The 17938-nt window shown below is 38.2% G+C and overlaps 1 protein-coding gene across 2 annotated transcripts in view; it reads left to right on the top strand.

The window, feature by feature from the left end:
- Nucleotides 1–17938, top strand: part of ASXL3 (ASXL transcriptional regulator 3) — a 187815-nt gene that overhangs the window by 69362 nt on the left and 100515 nt on the right. For both annotated transcript variants that reach the window (XM_082354161.1, XM_082354160.1), the window contains one exon: nt 13800–13921. In XM_082354161.1, the coding sequence (XP_082210287.1) occupies nt 13800–13921 (122 nt within the window). The remainder of the gene's footprint in view (nt 1–13799; nt 13922–17938) is intronic.

The following is a 17938-nucleotide window of genomic DNA, read 5'->3' as shown; positions in this document are numbered from 1 at the left end:
CCTTATTCCTATACCTTTTGAAAACTCAACTAAGCCCCCCACCATTGTTGTAGTAGTGCTGTGAACTTTGGCAGGTCCTTGTGGTTAGAAAGAGAACAAAGCAGAGATGCATGACATTTTCCGGATTTCTGGAAGGGACACACCCTTCTCCTTCAGTAGGATGAAGGGGAATCTTATTGGGTCACTCCTCTTGCTGTACTGCCTGCTTGCCTGACCACTTGCCTGTTCCCTCTCCCTCCCCCACCCCCTCTCTGTTAACGTATATCAACGTATATATTGAGTTTCTGCTATGTGCCGAGTACTGTTCTTGACATTATAGTTATAGCAGTGAAAAAGAAGAACAGAAAGAGACCTCTCATGGATTTTATATTGGTAGAGAGACATACAATAAGCAAAATAAACATGTAAAATTTACAGCTTATTCAGCGCCAACAAGAGATATGGGGCAAAATAAATTAAATAAGGAGAGAAGAGTGAGAGAGGGGTATTTGAGAAAAGACCTGAGGCAGTGAGGGAGCAGGCATTTGATGGGAGAGAGTTCTAGGTAAAAGAAGGAGCAATTACAAAGGCCTTGAGGCAGTAGAGTGCCTGGAATGTTCCAGAAACATCAAGAGGCCAGTGTAGTTGGAGTCCAGAGTGAGCAAGGGAGAAGATGGTAAGATACAGTGTTAGAGAAGTTATGGGGCCTGGTACGGAAGTTCGCTTCTTATTGCTCCATTTTTCTCAGTGAAATAGGAAACAAGTTCTTCAGCCAAGGGTGAAGATGGGGAAGTAGCTTTGTAGATCTAAGGAGAAGATAGAAAATGTTTGTCTCAAGTCCAACAGCATTAAGGACACTCCTGAAGTGGCTAATCCTGAATTTAACATGAGACCAGCCAGCATAGTTGTACATTTTTCTCCAGTCATGTTCATGATCGCTGTACAAGTGTGGAGTAAGTACAGAGTTGGATTGGACCAGAGCTGGGATTTTGCCAGGTGTGAATGATGAAGCCAGAGCGGGACACAGTTGAGGGTACGTGACATAGAACATTGAAATCCATCTCCATTGAATTTCAGCTGGTTGTGGAGGTGAGGGGAGACACGATTGTGTGTGGGATGGTGTGAAGGAGGAGGTGGAGGTCTCCCTAGGGTGGACAGATTGTTTGATTTGGTGTTCTAGAGGAAACGAGTTGGAAGGATAGGTGATGTAAGAGTGGAATGTGTGAAATTGAGGTTAGGGTGATATGGGATGCATGTCTGAGATGAAAGAGGGAGGGTAGGTTGAAGGCTGTCATGAATGGTTAGGCAGTGTGTGTACCCTCTTCACAGTGGCCTGGCTGAGGTGGCCATCAGTGACTGAAATTCAGCAGGCCTTCCTTTGCCCAGCTTCGTGTCATGGGATGGAGCAGGGTCTACTTGGAGGAAATGTTGCCTTTTCCTATTTGCACAAAGATGTTGTAAAGGCTGGTGGTGGCCCTGCCATGAAATATTAGAGAATCGTCTGTGCGGATATTGAAACAGACAATTATGATAGAACCAGCATTGAAAGGGTGTGACATTTAGGAGCTAAAATCTTCTGAAAATGAAAGGGAGTAATCCAGGAGTTGGTAAATAATTAGTAAGGAGGAGCAGTCTGTTGATGCTGGAGGCATCTAAGGAGCAAGGAAGGAGAATAGAGTCCCCTCGTCCCATTTCCAGGCCCAGCGGTACAAGATGCATGGAAAAGAAACAGGCTGCTACCTGAGAGTGTTCCAGGGGAAGTAGTGTCCATGGGAGAGAGCCAGGTTTTGTAGATCAAGATGCGAAGGGAGTGTTCAGAGAAAAAGATAGAGGTTAATCAGAGATTTTGCTAACAACTAATCCTGAATGTCAGAGGAAAGAGTGGGAGGGTTTTAGTGGCTGGGAAGGGGTCGGGGACAGGGTGAGAGCACTTAGCCAGTAATTAAACCAAAGCAGGGATAAGCAAACTCCCCTAATTTGAAATGTGAATAGGTACTTCACGGAATAACACATACCCACACATCTCCAGTTAATGTGACCAAAACTAGATTTCCTGGCCTCTCCTTTGAAGTTGTATTAGGGAAATTGCTTTGAGGAATCACTGAAAGAATAGTAGATAGCTTATTTCCTTGGGTATTCCTTGACTTGCCCACTTTTACATCTTACTGCAAACCACAATTGCTTCTTATAGGACAAGTTTATTTCCTCTCCGTGTGTATACCGTAGACTTCTGTGTATAGTCCATTAACCTTAGGATACATTTTCAAACCTAGATATTGAAAATATGTTGAGTGCTCACAATGCCTAGGCTTTGTGAGCTGTTTACATGCAGATTGTTTAATCCTGACAACATTCCTGTGAGATATTCAATCTTCCTAGGCTCTGTTACTGTGTTTTATTTAATTTTTCTAGTTTTAATTTTAATTTTATTTTATTTTTGACCAGTGAGGCAACGGACTTAGAGGTTAAATATTTCATCCAAGTGTCAAGCCCAGGTAGATGTGAGTGACACCAAAAGCCAGGCTCTGACCGCTGACTCTGCCTGGGACCGTGGGGAACACTCTTAGCCAGGAGTCTTGGATGCAGTTTGGTTTCTCAACATTTGTCCAACTCTATTCTGATTATAAACTTGAGCTTATCCAAATGAAGGAGTGGGCTACCGCATGATTTCTTACAAAAGGATAATAAATACTGTGAACCTGAACTGGTTTAGGTGATTTCCTTGCTTACTCTATTTCTAATACGTATTTGAACCAGCAGTTAGAATGGATATAATTTCCACACTTCGTACAGCTGTACAAATATACTTTGAAAATATAATTAGAGAGGGAAGGTGGGGATGTGTGGGGTTGCAGGGGCATGGGAGAAAGGGCAAGAGGAGAGGAGGAGGGGAGGGGAGGGTCCCACCATCTGTTTTTTAAATCTTTATTCCCTTCTCCTTTTCCCGTTCCTCCTTTGGGAGGAAAGAGTGAAAAGTATCAAGGTGAATAATAACTATCAATTGGTAGGATATGCTTGTGGCAGTCCAAAGAATAAGCCTCTGCTAGCATTGAGCGATTTCAAATTAACAAAGATTAGTTGACATTTGTTGCACCACCAAAAGCGAAACACAGTGAAGTATTTGAAAAGAAAGCACTTTACAAAAACTGACAACCAGAAAGAGATCTTGCAGCCTGATTCCAGTCAGTAACAGTTGAGTCTTTAGGGAGAGTTAAGATAATAACAGTAATGTTTTTGTCCTCTTCTTTCAATCAGTTGGCCAGCAAAACAGATTCGTTTTTAAACGAGAGGTGCTTTGCCAAATACTTTGTTTTAACGTTTTGTTGAAAATTTTTACAGTGTGGGGGAAAAGTGATACATTATCAATTACAGAATTTACAAGACACAAAACTATAGTTGTGCATTATGTTTCTTTGACTCCTAAACAGTTTTTCAAGTTAATAAGAATTAGAGACTCAAGAAAGTAAACTCTTCACATTTTACAAGCTTAGCTCTAAAGATCGAAGAGTGATTTAGGTGAATCACTTGATATATCTTTGTTGACAGCCCATGACCATTTATGCCAATATAAGTATAGATCTATGTCACCCAAAGAAAATATGTAGAATTTTATGGGCTATTTTAGTCAGAGATTTACGGTTATGTTTGTGTCTGAGTTGTTTTCTGAGCATAATGCATTGGTATATCATGAGTTTGCTTACACATATTAAGTTGACTTACAGTACATTGCTGGCTGCAGAAACCACACATATTTTATAGGAAATGACACACTCAGTAGATCGTCTTCACTTTCTTCCCCATCTATTTATAAATTGTTATGAACAGGAAAAAAAAATGAGCTTCTCTTTTTGTGGCCCTGATATATTTCATGTTTAAAATCAAAAGCAACCATCCTATTTAATCTTTTAAAATGAGGAAACTGGAGAATGTACAATTTTCATCCATAGAGATCAAAAAAGGTTCTGCTTGTTATTAACCCTAATGGCTTTCAGGGGGGAAGCAGCACTCTAGCTGGAGAATTAGTATTTTCAAAGTCTCTATTTAGGGAAAAAGATTATAGAGAACACATATCCTATGTTTTAGTCCTCAGATCCCAGGGTGAATAATGATTCCAACATTTGAAGAATTTTCTGTGGTCCTTTTCATTATTCCTTATGGCCAGTTTTATAAGCAGGTTTCTGACTGTATGATTCTTGGCAGGAGTCGTGTTAACTTAATGAAACATTATTCTGCTCACTCTTTGTTTGCATTGGCTCAGAGGCCACAGAGGGGTCTTTTTTCAAAAGTGAAAAGTGCTTTAAGATGGCCTGAAGTGTGTGCATAGGATCTCTTTTGAGACATCAATTACACACAGATGAGGAGCTTCCCGGAGGAAGTGAGAAGGGTACTAATAAAGGTTTCGGTGCCCTCAGGGAGTATTCACGCTGACAGTTTATCAGTGGCAGGTTTATACGAGGGGAGAGAAAGGAAAATGAGGGGACCCTGGAGCTGTGAAGGGAGCGTTCAAGTAACTTTCGAAGATGTCGCCAAACTATTTGGTGTGTCTTTGCTCTCGGTGTTATATGTCTGGTCTTGCTGGAAGCTTTTCAGGAGCTTGTCTGTGACTGCTCCTGTGTGATTTCACATCAGATGACACATGAGCCTTCTTTGTTTTCACCATCCATTTCCACCTGACAGCCATTCCTGAGAATCTTGTAGGAGGGAAGGGAATTGTTTCAGTGACTGCGTCAGGTCCCCTGATTTTCGTAGGTTAGGCTACTTTGTCAAAGTAGGTTAGGCTACTTTGTCTTTTATCCAACGTCTGCATTTTCGTTAACAGCTTTGTTGGCTCATACAGACACCTGTTCTACATTGGTGGGCCAGGGAAACTTAAGTATGTGAAAATGATGTTGTTTAAGTTACACATGGAAGAAAATACAGAGGAAAAAGAATACTCTTCACAGTCAGAAATGATCATTGGCAGGATATAAAACTTCCTCTGCCCACTCTTTCTCATTCTCCTTTCTTTCATTCCAGCCCACAGCTTTCCCAGTTCAGGAGAAGTATGAGGGACTTCAGAAGTTCATGCAGGCCTGGATCCTCTCTCATGCCAGCATTTTACTTAAGCCAGTCAATTAAAGTAGACATTATTCTTATAGTAAATGCCCAGAGGGATGGGAATCTCACAGACTCATTTATATTTGTCTCTCTGTGTTTTTGATAATCTTTATAGTCAAGAAATTTTTCCTTATGCTGAAATCTCTTGAGCTTTTAATTAAACCAATTTTCTCTTTTATTTCCCCTCTGATGATGGGGAACAGCTGGGCATCATCTAGATATCACCCCCTTCATCTTAACTTCTCCAAATAACTTGTCCCAGCCCTTTCAAACATTACTTATAGATACTATTTTGCATTTCTTTTACCCATTAGGGACCTCTTGTTCTTACATATTTCCCCATGAACTATGAACTTTGTTCTTGTGTAAATGGATTTTGGTCGATTTTAACAGCCCAGAGTCATGGAAGAAAAAAAAGTTTTCTTTTTAAGTGCAGATAAAGTGACCCATTTAAGTGTACTTTCCCCCTCTTTTCTTGTGCTAGGAGAGAAATATTTCATAATATAAAGACTGGAAATAGAGTATGGTCTCATGATAAAAGCAAACTCCCTCTCAAATAAAACCAAAATTAAAGGTACTCACCCAATTACCTATCCTGACAAGCCAGATTTCTTTTTGATTGATATAGTTTGTGATTGGTATAGAGGAACAAAAGCATCCATGCTCTTAAAATGAAGTACTTTTTTCCATGATGCCAGATAATCCATTCTTTCGTTTTCTCTAAAATGACAGTGTGTAACCATTTCTCAAACAGTTAACCATCTGTTTATCTAACTCCCTTTCTTGTACACTGGAGTTATCTTTTATATGTTGAAGAATGAAGTACTAGTGCCCATGAATGAAGCGCTTATCCTTGACCTGTACCAACCTTTTAATGATATTCTTCCTGCATGCTTTTTTCTATTTCTCATTTTCTAGGTGGGTTCCTGTATTTCTGTGTAGATGTTTCAGGAACTTGCTGCAGCGTAGAAGATCACAGGTGTTGTGCGATGTAAGAGAATAGCTTCTAATGTTTCCCCCCTCACAGCAGCTTACTGTGTTATTAGTCTCCATAATTCTGAGAGGAATCTGTGTTGGTTCTCTGGTAGGAGCAATTAGGTGGTTAGAGGCTGGTACCTATCAGATATGCTTTTCCTATTAAATATTTTCATTTCTGGTTTGAGTTTCTCTTTTCTTGTCTGAGTTTAAAGGGATATTTTTATGGATATCCAGAGGTACTAGTATAACTAAATTGCCCTGATGATAAATTGAGTGCTTGTTAAGAGGGATTCCTATACCTTCAGTTCCTCCTAGTTACCTGTGGAGATTCAGTGTCCTGTCCGGTGCAAACCAAAGTGTTTGTGAACCATTTGTGGACATTGCAATTAAATCGTGATACATCCAGTTCCGGGATATCACATAAGCATCATTTGTAGCATATGATATCAGCCACCCAAATCTTTAAGGCGTCCGGCATGATTACACCTTGTGGAGCACATTCTTACTGATACACATGGCTGGTATAATTATCATCTGATTCTTTATTCCTCCTGGTTTATTTTGCTCCCTTTTCTGTAGACCTCTTCTGAGTAAGAAGAGGACTTCATTGGCCTAGTGAAGCAGGCTGTAAAGTATAGTAATATTTTTAGTTATATTAGGTATATTTTATTCATAGAGAATGTTCAAATATTATCTAATATCAATACTTAAGATGTTTAGACACTGTCTCCCTTGAAAGTCTTCAGGGAAAATTGCTGTTTCCATTATTTTATTGCTATTAGTTCTCTATTTAATTGCTTGCCTCTCATATCCTTTGAATGTTTTCTTTTAATGCAGTAAGGAAAATTGTTTAAATCTAGTTACCTAGACCTATCTTGGAATAAGGACTGCTTTGAGAGAAGTGGTTCTCCTCAGTCTGGATCCAAAAAGGATTAAGGAATTGTCTTTTCTCTGAAAGAAATTGAGTCCTGGAAATATTTAGCTGGGGTCAGATGGGTTTGTCTGGTTGTCATTAAGTTACCTTCAACAGTTTTTGGCATGTATTTTGTTGCTGTGTATATCCAGAATATCTGATATGCACAATTTCAAATGTAAGTATGATACATAAAACATATTACAATCCAAACATAGGCTTTTTTGATTATTTGCCAATCTGGGGATACTTTTGAATTACCTGCTTATTGATCTTTTAAAACAAATTTTAGTTGTCACCACTAGGTCTTCGTAGACTTGGTTTCTCTCAGGCAGAATTAATAGTTCTATACCATTGTTTTTTGAAAAAAAAGTCTTTTTAAGAAACCTATGGTCTCAAAGTCAGGTCTTAGGTCTTAGTCACTGTTTTCCCCTGCATTTTATACAGTCCTTGGCATGAAGGTGCTTAATAAAAGTTTTACAATTGAATGAATGATTAATAAATAAACAATTAAGCCCCCTCTAAGACCCAGCCCTCTTTTAAAATGTGATTGAATTCTCACAGTGTGCCATGGTATTATCCCTAATATACTGTGTGCTCTTCGATTTCAATTTTATTTATAAAAACTCTATTAAGCCTATAGTGTATGTCAGGATCATTTTGATAGAAAACTGTTTTTTGATTTGAGTGCATCTATTTGATTGTTCAGAAAATCGAAAGGAAGTGGTCAGAGGAAGAACTGATAGAAGTGAAGTTGGTCAAAGGATGCTCTTCTCCCTGCCTTCATTAGCCCTTTGAACCCCGGTTACCTTGGATAGCCAGTCACTTAGTGTGTAGTTTAATCAACATATAAAGATTAATGTCTTTGTTGCAGTGACTCTCTTGTACCCAGATCCTGGGCTGTTTTGTGGTTCTGCCCCCATCCACCTCCTGCCATTTCAAGTAAACATTGTGATTTCTAATTTTGACTTTTAAATGATACTTATTTCACCATGCAAAACCTCCAGACTCTGACTGTTCCTCTTAAAATAAGGCAACGAGTAAGGATGGCAGAAGGAAACGTATCCACATTTAGTGGCAGGTCATACGACTTCCCAACTGACTTGCATAGCATGTTTTGTAGTTTGGTTTTCGTACTTTCCCTAATTGACTGTAGGATAATTTAAAAAATTGTAATGAAGTTTCTGTTTTCAAATTTTCAAAATTCATCTTTTATGTATACTTTTGCACAGTAAAAATCTATGCATTGCTGACCTCCCTGTTCATGAATTCTTGTTAAAAACAGTAATTGAAAGTTAACTTCAGAAACAGATACTTTAGATAAATTTAATGAAAATCAAATTGGACAGTTTAGTTTAATAAACATTTATAGACCAATGGCTCTGTGCCTGTCTTTGCACAGAAGTAAGTCCCTGAGTTGCTGGGCCTGTGGGTGGCAAGGCAGATGCAAGCACCAGTATTGCAGGGACTGTGATGGATTCATACACTAAGTTCCAAGGAAGGGGTGGGGAGGAGTAACTCTACCTCGGAGACTGGGATAGTCAGGAAAGCTTTGGGGAAGCTGTTTGAGTTTGGTCTGTCGAGTTTTCTAGGCAGAAAGGTGGAAGAGGGACGGTCAGAGCAAGTGAGACATACAGCAAGTATCTGTGTTCAGGAAATGGCACAAGGTCTCGACTGACTGGATCAGAGAGGGTGGGAGTTGGGAAGGCAACCAGATGTGAGACTAGAAATAAAGACAGAGTCAAGATTGCATTCTGCTTTCTCCCTTCTTTGTGTCTTGGGCTAAAGGTCAGAGCCCTCTTGTATACCTGTCAGTGGATTAGTACTTAGATTGGGGGGAATGTCACCCATACCCTCTCTAGCACTCAACTTAAAAAATGTGAGCTCTAAGCCATATTTTCCAGTTCAATCACACTGTCCAGTTGAATGGTGAATGAAAAAGAAGGGAGAGAGGGACAACTTGGGACTCTGAGAAAAGAGGCTGAAATCCAGTCTTGTTGGAGCACAGTCAGCAGTTTCTCTGGCCTTCTAGGCTGTCTCATGATTACCTGTAATCCTCCGTCTCTCTTTGGTCCCAGCCTTCTAAGTAGAATATTTTGGAGGAGGGGTTTGGGAATCTGAGGGTGAATGAGAGTAGAGGTAGATGAGCAACAGCTACTGAAAATCCCATTAACTGTTTGAATTAAAAACTAGCAGATTAGCTTTTAACTATGCATTTGGCTTGCCTGGTTTGGGCAGGCAAGCAAAATGTAGACAGAAATAATATTTCTATACCTTTTAACACATGTTTTCTCGTCTTCGGCTTGTCCAGCTATGAAAAGGGCAGGCAGTCTTGTGGGGTTTCCAGGTATAAAATCCTGGCATGCGTTTTGTGATGGTGCCAGTGTACAGTTAAGAAAAAAAAGAAAAAAAGCTTCTATTCTGTCCTGAATGCCAAGAAGATATCACTTTCTAAGCTGCATGTCAGTGTTAGATATTTATTGGATAAAACATCTGTCCTAATTCTTCACTCTCCTGGCTCCTGTTGTAATTTCACATACAGGGGATTTCCCCTGGTCCTTTCTCGAACATTAATTTTTCTTTGGCTTGTATTTCAGAGGCCAAACTCAGCCCCTTAGATAAATATTCAGACAACTGTTTAAAATAAGGCCCTGTATTATTTATTTATCATATCTGTTAAGAAAGCTGCAAAGATAAAGTAAAAGTGAAAACTGTGTGTTTTGTCAGAATATGAATATGCAAGAATATGTTCAACTACCTCTCTAACTACGGCAGTTTTGAGAATCAGCCACCTTCATCAGATATATGGCGGAAGAATGAATAAAGTCACTTAGATGCTCATGTTTGGGGTCTATATTGTCAATGGGCGTGCACACACACACACACGCACACACACACACACACATGCAGGCACACTGTTTGGGGCCTACGGATGCATTACATTCTGTCCTAATCATTTTTATTCTTGAATTTTTTCCCTTTAAAATAAGTTTTAGATCCAAAGGAACATTCATACATTTTATTTTCTATTACATTTACTTTCTTGAAGGTTCTATAATTATTTTATCGGAAATAAATAATTAGGGAAAATGGTTTGACCCAGAGATATAGGACCAACTTCAGAAAGAGGAATCGGGTAGGAAAATGACTCTGTAGTAAAGGAATTCTCATGATGCTTCACTTAGGTCTAGGCTGGAATGTGAATGTAAGATAGAGTAAAACAGAGTTGAGTTAAAGGAAATTGAATCACCTCAAGAAAAAACTTCACAGTATTCCTTGATGCTTGTTTCAGTTTTATTGTCCTGCCCGCCAACTGAAATTCTGGTGAAGTTTAACAGTATCTTTCTTTTGGAAACACTGTATGTAAATATATGTGAATCACTATTATTAACACAGTGCAGTAGTGAATTTAAATGAATATTCAGAGTATACTGACATAGGTATCACAATACCCTGTGGTTTCCTAGGTCAGAAACAAATAGAGCAAGTCGTAACTTAGATATCTATTATCCTCAGGACGTGACAGCTGATTGTATACTGCTTATTGTAGCAGTCACAAAATATAAGACATAAAGCTTTGATTACATCTACACTGATTCGGTGTTTGTTGTTTTTTTGATCCTGCTGCATTGAAGTTTACCTTTGAAACACTTATGAATAAAATCGTTTCCTAAGAAAATTAGTAAATTTGTTTCTATGTCCAGTAAGCAGAAGCATTCTCCTGTTTTCCACACATTTCCTGAAACCCATGTACTGCATTTGGTTATCCTTTTTAACTACCATTAAGTTTGTATTTTTCTAGGTGGCAATACTAATTTAAGAATGTGAAAGTAATAAAATGTATTTGCTAATGTGCACTTTACTTCTGGCTGGGCTTACATTCCATCCATTTAGGTCTGTTCAGTTGGGATCGTATATCCTGTGTGCCATCTTCCTCTCACCTCCCCAGTTTGTCACACTTCGTATCAACTCCAGAACACTGAAAAGGCCATCTATGTAATCAGTACAAAAATAAATTTATCTTTAAATAAGATAAATTATTTAAAGATAAATATGTAATCTATGTAATCAGTACAAAAATAAATTTATCTATGTAATCAGTACAAAAATAAATTTATCTTTAGAATATAAACCGATGATTATTTCTAATATTTCTTGATAAGTAAGCTTTGCCAAAGTGTTACAAATTAGTGATGATTCCAAGGAGAGAAGCCTAGAAGCCATAGTTTATGCAAGCAGTGTTATAAAATGTTTCTTTACTAGAACATTTAGACTGTTTTAAGCGAACAATGTCATATTGTATTGAATAGAAAAAAGTTACCTGGTCTTAAACTCAAGGACTTCTCTCCCTGTATCCATGGGCAAATCCTTTTGCAACTTCAACCTTAGTGTTTCCTGGGCCAATCGCTCTCAGTTTTTTCTTGTCAGAGCTCAACGTCTTGTTCCCTGTACCCTTATTAACTTCCTGTTTCAGGTCCTCCAACGTGACACAAGTAAATTAAACTTCTTTATACATTAAATTTTTTGTATCACTTCTTGGCCTTGAAGCCAAATATTCTAAGCGGAAGATTATGGACCTGGCCTTGGACCCCAGCTCTGCTGTTTCACTTGGCTGTGTGACCATGGGCAAGTTATTGACCCTTTCTGAGCTCTAGTTTTCTCTCTCCAATGTGGAGATGATACTTTTCCATCTCGTAAGGAAGCTGTGAGGATGAAATGAGATCACATGTGTCCAGCGCCTGGCATTAATAACTAACAATTATTTTATCTTCCAAAACGTGTTCATTTGGCTTCCTGATTACTTTCTGTTATTAAAACAAAACTTGATTAACTCTTTTTTCCAAGTATGCTCTTTCATGGACCACATGTTCATTTCTAGGCAACATGAGCTTGAGTCCATCTAAAGCAGTGCTCTCGACACTACCACGTGCATATGCCTCCATTTTTTTATTAACTCTTATGATTTGTGCATTTTATTGTATTTATGTTTCATATCAAAATAAAATATTTTAAATAAGCATTGAACTTTAGTTAGTAACATGGAAGCTAAAGTATTTGGTGGGAGGTATATTGATCTCTTTTCTTTTTAGCATCTTTATTGGAGTATAATTGCTTTACAATGTTGTGTTAGTTTCTGCTGTATAACAAAGTGAATCAGATATATGCATACATATACCCCCATATCCCCTCCCTCTTGCGTCTCCCTCCCCGCCTCCCTATCCCAGCCCTCTAGGTGGTCACAAAGCACCAAGCTGATCTCCCTGTGCTATGCAGCTGCTTCCCACTAGCTATCTATTTTACATTTGGTGGTATATATATGTCCATGACACTCTCTCACTTCTTCCCAGCTTACCCTTCCCCCTCCCCGTGTCCTCAAGTCCATTCTCTATGTCTGCATCTTTATTCCTGTCCTGCCCCTAGGTTCATCAGAACCATTTTTTTTTTTAGATTCCATATATATGTGTTAGCATATGGTATTTGTTTTTCTCTTTCTGACTTACTTCACTCTGTATGACAGACTCTAGGTTCATCCACCTCACTACAAATAACTCAATTCGTTTCTTTTTATGGCTGAGTAATATTCCATTGTATATATGTGCCACATCTTCTTTATCCATTCATCTGTTGATGGACACTTAGGTTGCTTCCATGTCCTGGCTATTGTAAATAGAGCTGCAATGAACATTGTGGTACATGACTCTTTTTGAATTCTGGTTTTCTCAGGGTATATGCACAGTAGTGGGATTGCATATGCCTCCATTTTTGACTAGAATCATTTTTAACTCCTCCACCTTCCTTTAAAACTCAGGTCAGAATCCTCACAAGTTACTGTTCCTTGGAAAATTTTTTTGGATTAGCGTTAACCCTGGTGCCCTTAAGAAGTCTTATTTTGAGATTTTACAATATGTTCTCAAGCTATTTTCTTCCATCGAACTTCCCCTTGCCTCCTGTATTTGACATATGTCTTCATTCTGCCACTAACCATAGTGCTTCCTCACTTTGATTTTCCAAATAAACTCCTTCTCCCATCAAGTGCACAGAAAAGGCCCGCATCTACACTGCTGCCAAAGTGTGAAACCTGGTCTCCCAGGCGGAATGTCTGAGGAGGCCAGAAAGAAGCGTTGGAGCTCCAGCACAGGTGTCATAGAGCAGAAAGTGACAGTGGGCTTGACTTCCATAGACTAGGTGCCCGGAAAGCTTGACTCTGGTAAAAAAAAAAAAAAAAAAAAATGAGCAGATTATATTGTAATCTGCAGAGGACATGATTTTCTTGAAAGCAGTTATCTTCAGTTGACACCCAGCATCTCAGATTTCATTTTTCCTTCTCCATGCTATTTGCCTTGACCCATAGAAGAGGATACACACACCCCAGTAGACCATAGATTCTATAGAAGGAGGGCTATTAAATAGAAGAATCATAGTACCTCTGAGGTTGGTAGATTGAAGACAAGTTCATTAATGTAGATTCTTTCTTCAGAATGCTGTGCATTGCCCAGCCTCCCTCCTCAGCTCCAGAAAGTACCTGCTGACTCCCAGCTCTTGAGACAGATATTGTGTTCTTTTTTATGTCTATACAATAGCCCAAAACATAGAAATTATCATCAATTAGTGGGTAAGGAAACCGAGGCTTAGAGAGGTTCAATGTAACCGTGGCCGCACAATTATTAAATGATCCCTTCTTTTAAATCGAGATACTCTTCTTTTTACTGTGCTATTTTGCCTTATTTTAGGTATCCATTTTCAATTGGAGAAAAGCTCCAAGTGAGGTAATTACAGTGGCTATAAAAAAAAGGAATTCAAATTAGTAATATTATTATCTCTCTGTTTCTAGTTTGTGCAAAGCAGGTAACTGATGAGGCATCTTCCACTCGAGATTCAAGCCTTCCTAACACAGCAGTGCAGAGCAAGTTAGTGTCTTCCTTTCAGCAACACACCAAAAAGGCTCTCAAGCAGGTAAGGTTGCTGGCATTTCTTCTTTGTCCCTCAGTTCTACCTACTTAAGGTAATGGAAGTTATGCATAGAAAGTAAAATAAATAAGAACATAGTAATCAGAAAGCAACAGAGATGTCCCAGATTCAACTAATCCCTTAATATTCAATACGCTGATTTCAATCTATGCTAAAAACTAGGAGAGGCTTGGCTGAGACCTTTGATGTAAAATAGAAGAGGGAAAATGTGTTTGGAATCATATAGAACTAAGATTTTGTGTGTGTGTGTGTTTTATAGCAGATATATTGGGTTCATACATGCGTTGCATATTTTAAAAATAATGTCTCCGTTTATGGTCTTGTGTTTATCTGATAGTCGACGTCAAAATAAATGTAATGTCTTTCTTATTACTGAAATGCATTGTTATAAATAAGAAAAATAGCAATCGTGCCTTGCTTGTATGTAGGCTATCCATTAGTGCGTTTGGTGCTGAATAGAGGTCAGCTTTGCAGTATCATCCCAACATTACGTAAGCAGTCTTGAGTTGTGTGTCCTTGTCCAGAGACAAGTGCTGGGAAGTGTGGTTATAATGTTGGGCTCTGGGCTCAGACATAAGCTGCTTACAACCCTTGCTATTGTGTGACTCTGGGTAAGCCACTTCTCTCCTCTGAATCTTAAACTCCTTCTCTAGAAGATGTAGAAAATAAAAGTACCTTTCACATGGGAATGATCCAAGAATTAAGTGAGGTGATACACTGAAAACATGCGGTAGAGTGAATGGTCCATAATAATCACTCAATAAATGTTAGCTTCTGCTACCCACCCCAGAAATGCTGAATGTGCCCAGAAGGAAAGAAAGAGATGCTATGGTTAGAGGGGAACATTGCATGATTGTAATAGTAATAAGGTCAATAAATATACAGCTTACATATTTAGTCCTGAATTCATGGTTTTCCCTTGTTTAACTGCTTTCCTCATTTTTTATTTTGATCCTTCTGAGACAGCCACCTCCACTTCACCCCTTGCTGACTGTTACCAAGTCTAGGAATACAGGTGTCATTCTAAGTGATATATTTATAGCAAGGGAGGAGAAGCCATATTTTTAAATAAAGTTTAAGATGTTTTTAAAGTCCCACCAGCCTGTAAAGCTACTTAATATTCACATCCAATCCCCTAGACTTAGAATGTCTCCACCTACTCCTCTATTACAGACAAGGAAACTTAGGAAAGAAACTTAACATTTTTGTAGTGAATTCTGTTACTTTTAAATTCTGTGTTAACTACTGAAATTGCAGTATTTCCTTTCATTGGTATTATATTTAGGGTAGTAACGGTGTTTCATCCTACAGAGGTCAAATACTCTTTACTGAGCTTGCCATTTGTATCATTGCTCTTGAGAAATGTTATAGATACCAAAGAACAAAATTGAATTCAGTGTTGAGATCCCTTTTTAACTGGTGAAATAAAGAATGTATGATGGTAGGGAAGCCTGGAAAAAGGCTGATTCAGGTGGCAAATAGGATGCAGGTACTAAAACACTAACCAGGATGGAACGAAAGATACAAAACTGGATACTGGTAACTAGCATTTAAGAAACATAGATGCAATCATAAATGAAACTCATACTTCTGAAAAGCAGTGACTTAGAAAATGTGTATACACTGTGAAATCTTCCTCCCTGTGAGTGTAAAGATTAACATTCACATCTCTGTATTGCCATGTCTCATTATTTTTTACTTTCTTCATTTTGGTTTCATATCCTTTGAACATTTTTTTTTTTTTTTTTTTTGCAATTACTAAAACATTACACAGCTTTGAGTTAGTGGGTATTTTTGTTTGTTTATTTTGTTTTGTTGTAGAGTGCATGTTCGTGGGAAGTGCCACTTGCTTGATTAGGGTCTAAGCCTTGTTTTAAGAAACCTGCCCTGTAAGCTTCTTAATGTCCTCAAAGGGCTATTTATTAATGTCTTAAAACTTCTTGTTGTATAACCAAGTAACAAATTAGTTACCCATACAATATGGCACAATATATAGCAGATATGCTAATGTTTGATTAATAATCAAATTCATACTGGAAATACATTTAGAAGAAAAGCTGTTCTTGCAGAATTTTGCCCAGATTCCCTGTAATTGCTGAGTTTCTTAAGACAGCATTTCAAAAATTGACTGAACATGCGGCATTTTAAATTGCAGCAGCCTCAGCAAATCTGCAGCTTTCTTTTTGATAGCTGAATAGCTGTGACCATGTAGAATTCTTTGTAAGTGTATGTGCCATTATATATCCATATATATATATATATTCATTCCATGGTTGTGAATATGTTTTGTGTGTACACATACAGGCACAAATCATAATCTCACCAATGTAGGGCCAGCCAAATAACCCTAATAATAGTTACATTAGCTGTCATTTATTTTTATGAATTCTAGACATTATTCTCTGCATTAACAGGCCCTATGCCGTTTAATCGTCATACAAAGCCTTTAAAATAGTCCTTTAAAATATTTTTCAAATGAGGAAGCTAGCGCCCAGAGGAACTTACACAAGATTGTCCAGTGGGTAAATCTTGGAGATGACATTTGAACCCAGAATCACAGTTTCAGGTTCTGCCTTCTTAACTAGTAGTTCCTTTTAGCATATGCTGTATAATAGGATAGATGGATTTTTGACATTATCCAAGGAAATCTGCATTCTTGAGTATTTGTATAATGCAAGGAAAACATAGTCATTAAGACTATTATTTCCTGACACAGACTGCTTATGTTCAGTATCAGCACATATTACAGGGAGGTACTTGGATGTGTTAGCTTTTACCATTTTACTAGAAGCATATTCTGAGTCAGTGGGGTTTTAGTAGTTCAACTATAGCTTGTCCAGCGTAGATTCTTAGAAAGAAGTAGGTGAAAAAAACCAAAAACAAAACCCAGTAGCTTTATATGCATAAGTCTAGTGAAGAAAAATAATTTAAAACAAACCTCATGCAAAATAAGCCAGACATAATTTCCCAGCTCTGAAGCCCTCACCCCCACCCAAAGCATGATGCTGCAGAGAGTGGGTGCTTTAACTCTGCAGTGCTGTTGATTGCAGTGTAATTACAGGCTGGACCATATGGAGGCGATAATGCCCCTTGGCTATTGATGTAGAGTACTTTCATTGCTCCTAATATTTGGGTCCTTTTAACTTTCTAATCATCAAAACATTAGTTAATATCATATGTTGGGTGTAATTGCATGAATAACATGTTGTTATTTCAGTAGTTATATTTCTGAATAGGATCTTCACGATAAGCATATTCAGAAGCCTCTGGAGAATAACAGATTGCTGATTATTACCTTGTTCCCTGTCTTCTTTCTGCCTTGGTATTTTAGCTTTAATGATCCTAAAAGGTGTGAAATGATTAGATTTTGAATTTAAAGGAAGCATAATTAAGAAAGATTAAATTTGGGAAGTTTCAAAACAGCAGAATCAAATACAAGATTAAAAAAGGATGGGTTGAGGTCTGTTATGATGGAAGGTAACATGATGGAGAACAGAACCTTTCTGTGTTGTTCCTGTTGGTTTCTTTGACTTCCTGCATTATTTATTTAGGGTGGTAGAGTTTATGCATTAAGTTGCAGATCCTTTTCCTTCTTCATATCGCAAAACAGACATATTCCTGGTATTTTGCTTTCGCTTTATATGTTTGACCAGTACTGTGAAATTCCAAAGGTTATGTTACATGATAGCAGTTTCTGGACGTGGGCGTTGACATTTAGCATTCTAGCAACAATGCACATTGTTGGTGCCTGACACAGCCAGCTGTTTCATATGTGTGTATTTCTCATTATTTTAGCATTCACGGCATGTGCTATTTTCCGATTTCTCAGTGAAGGGCTTACTGCATCCAGTGCATTCTTAAGTTACATTGTTGGTATTCTTTCGCTATGAAAACAAAGAAGGTATTACTTGTTTATGCAAATTCCAAGTTAACATGAAGGCCTCTGGCTTTAGATTTTACTTTATTTTTCATTGGGGTGGAAATGAGAATTCTTCCAGGTTT

Source organism: Balaenoptera borealis (genome assembly GCF_965194805.1).
Source record: "Balaenoptera borealis genome assembly, chromosome: 14".
NCBI classification, from domain to species: Eukaryota; Metazoa; Chordata; class Mammalia; order Artiodactyla; family Balaenopteridae; genus Balaenoptera; species Balaenoptera borealis.
The sequence above is the reverse complement of the archived record's forward strand: the minus strand, read 5'-3'. Positions and strand labels throughout refer to the sequence as shown.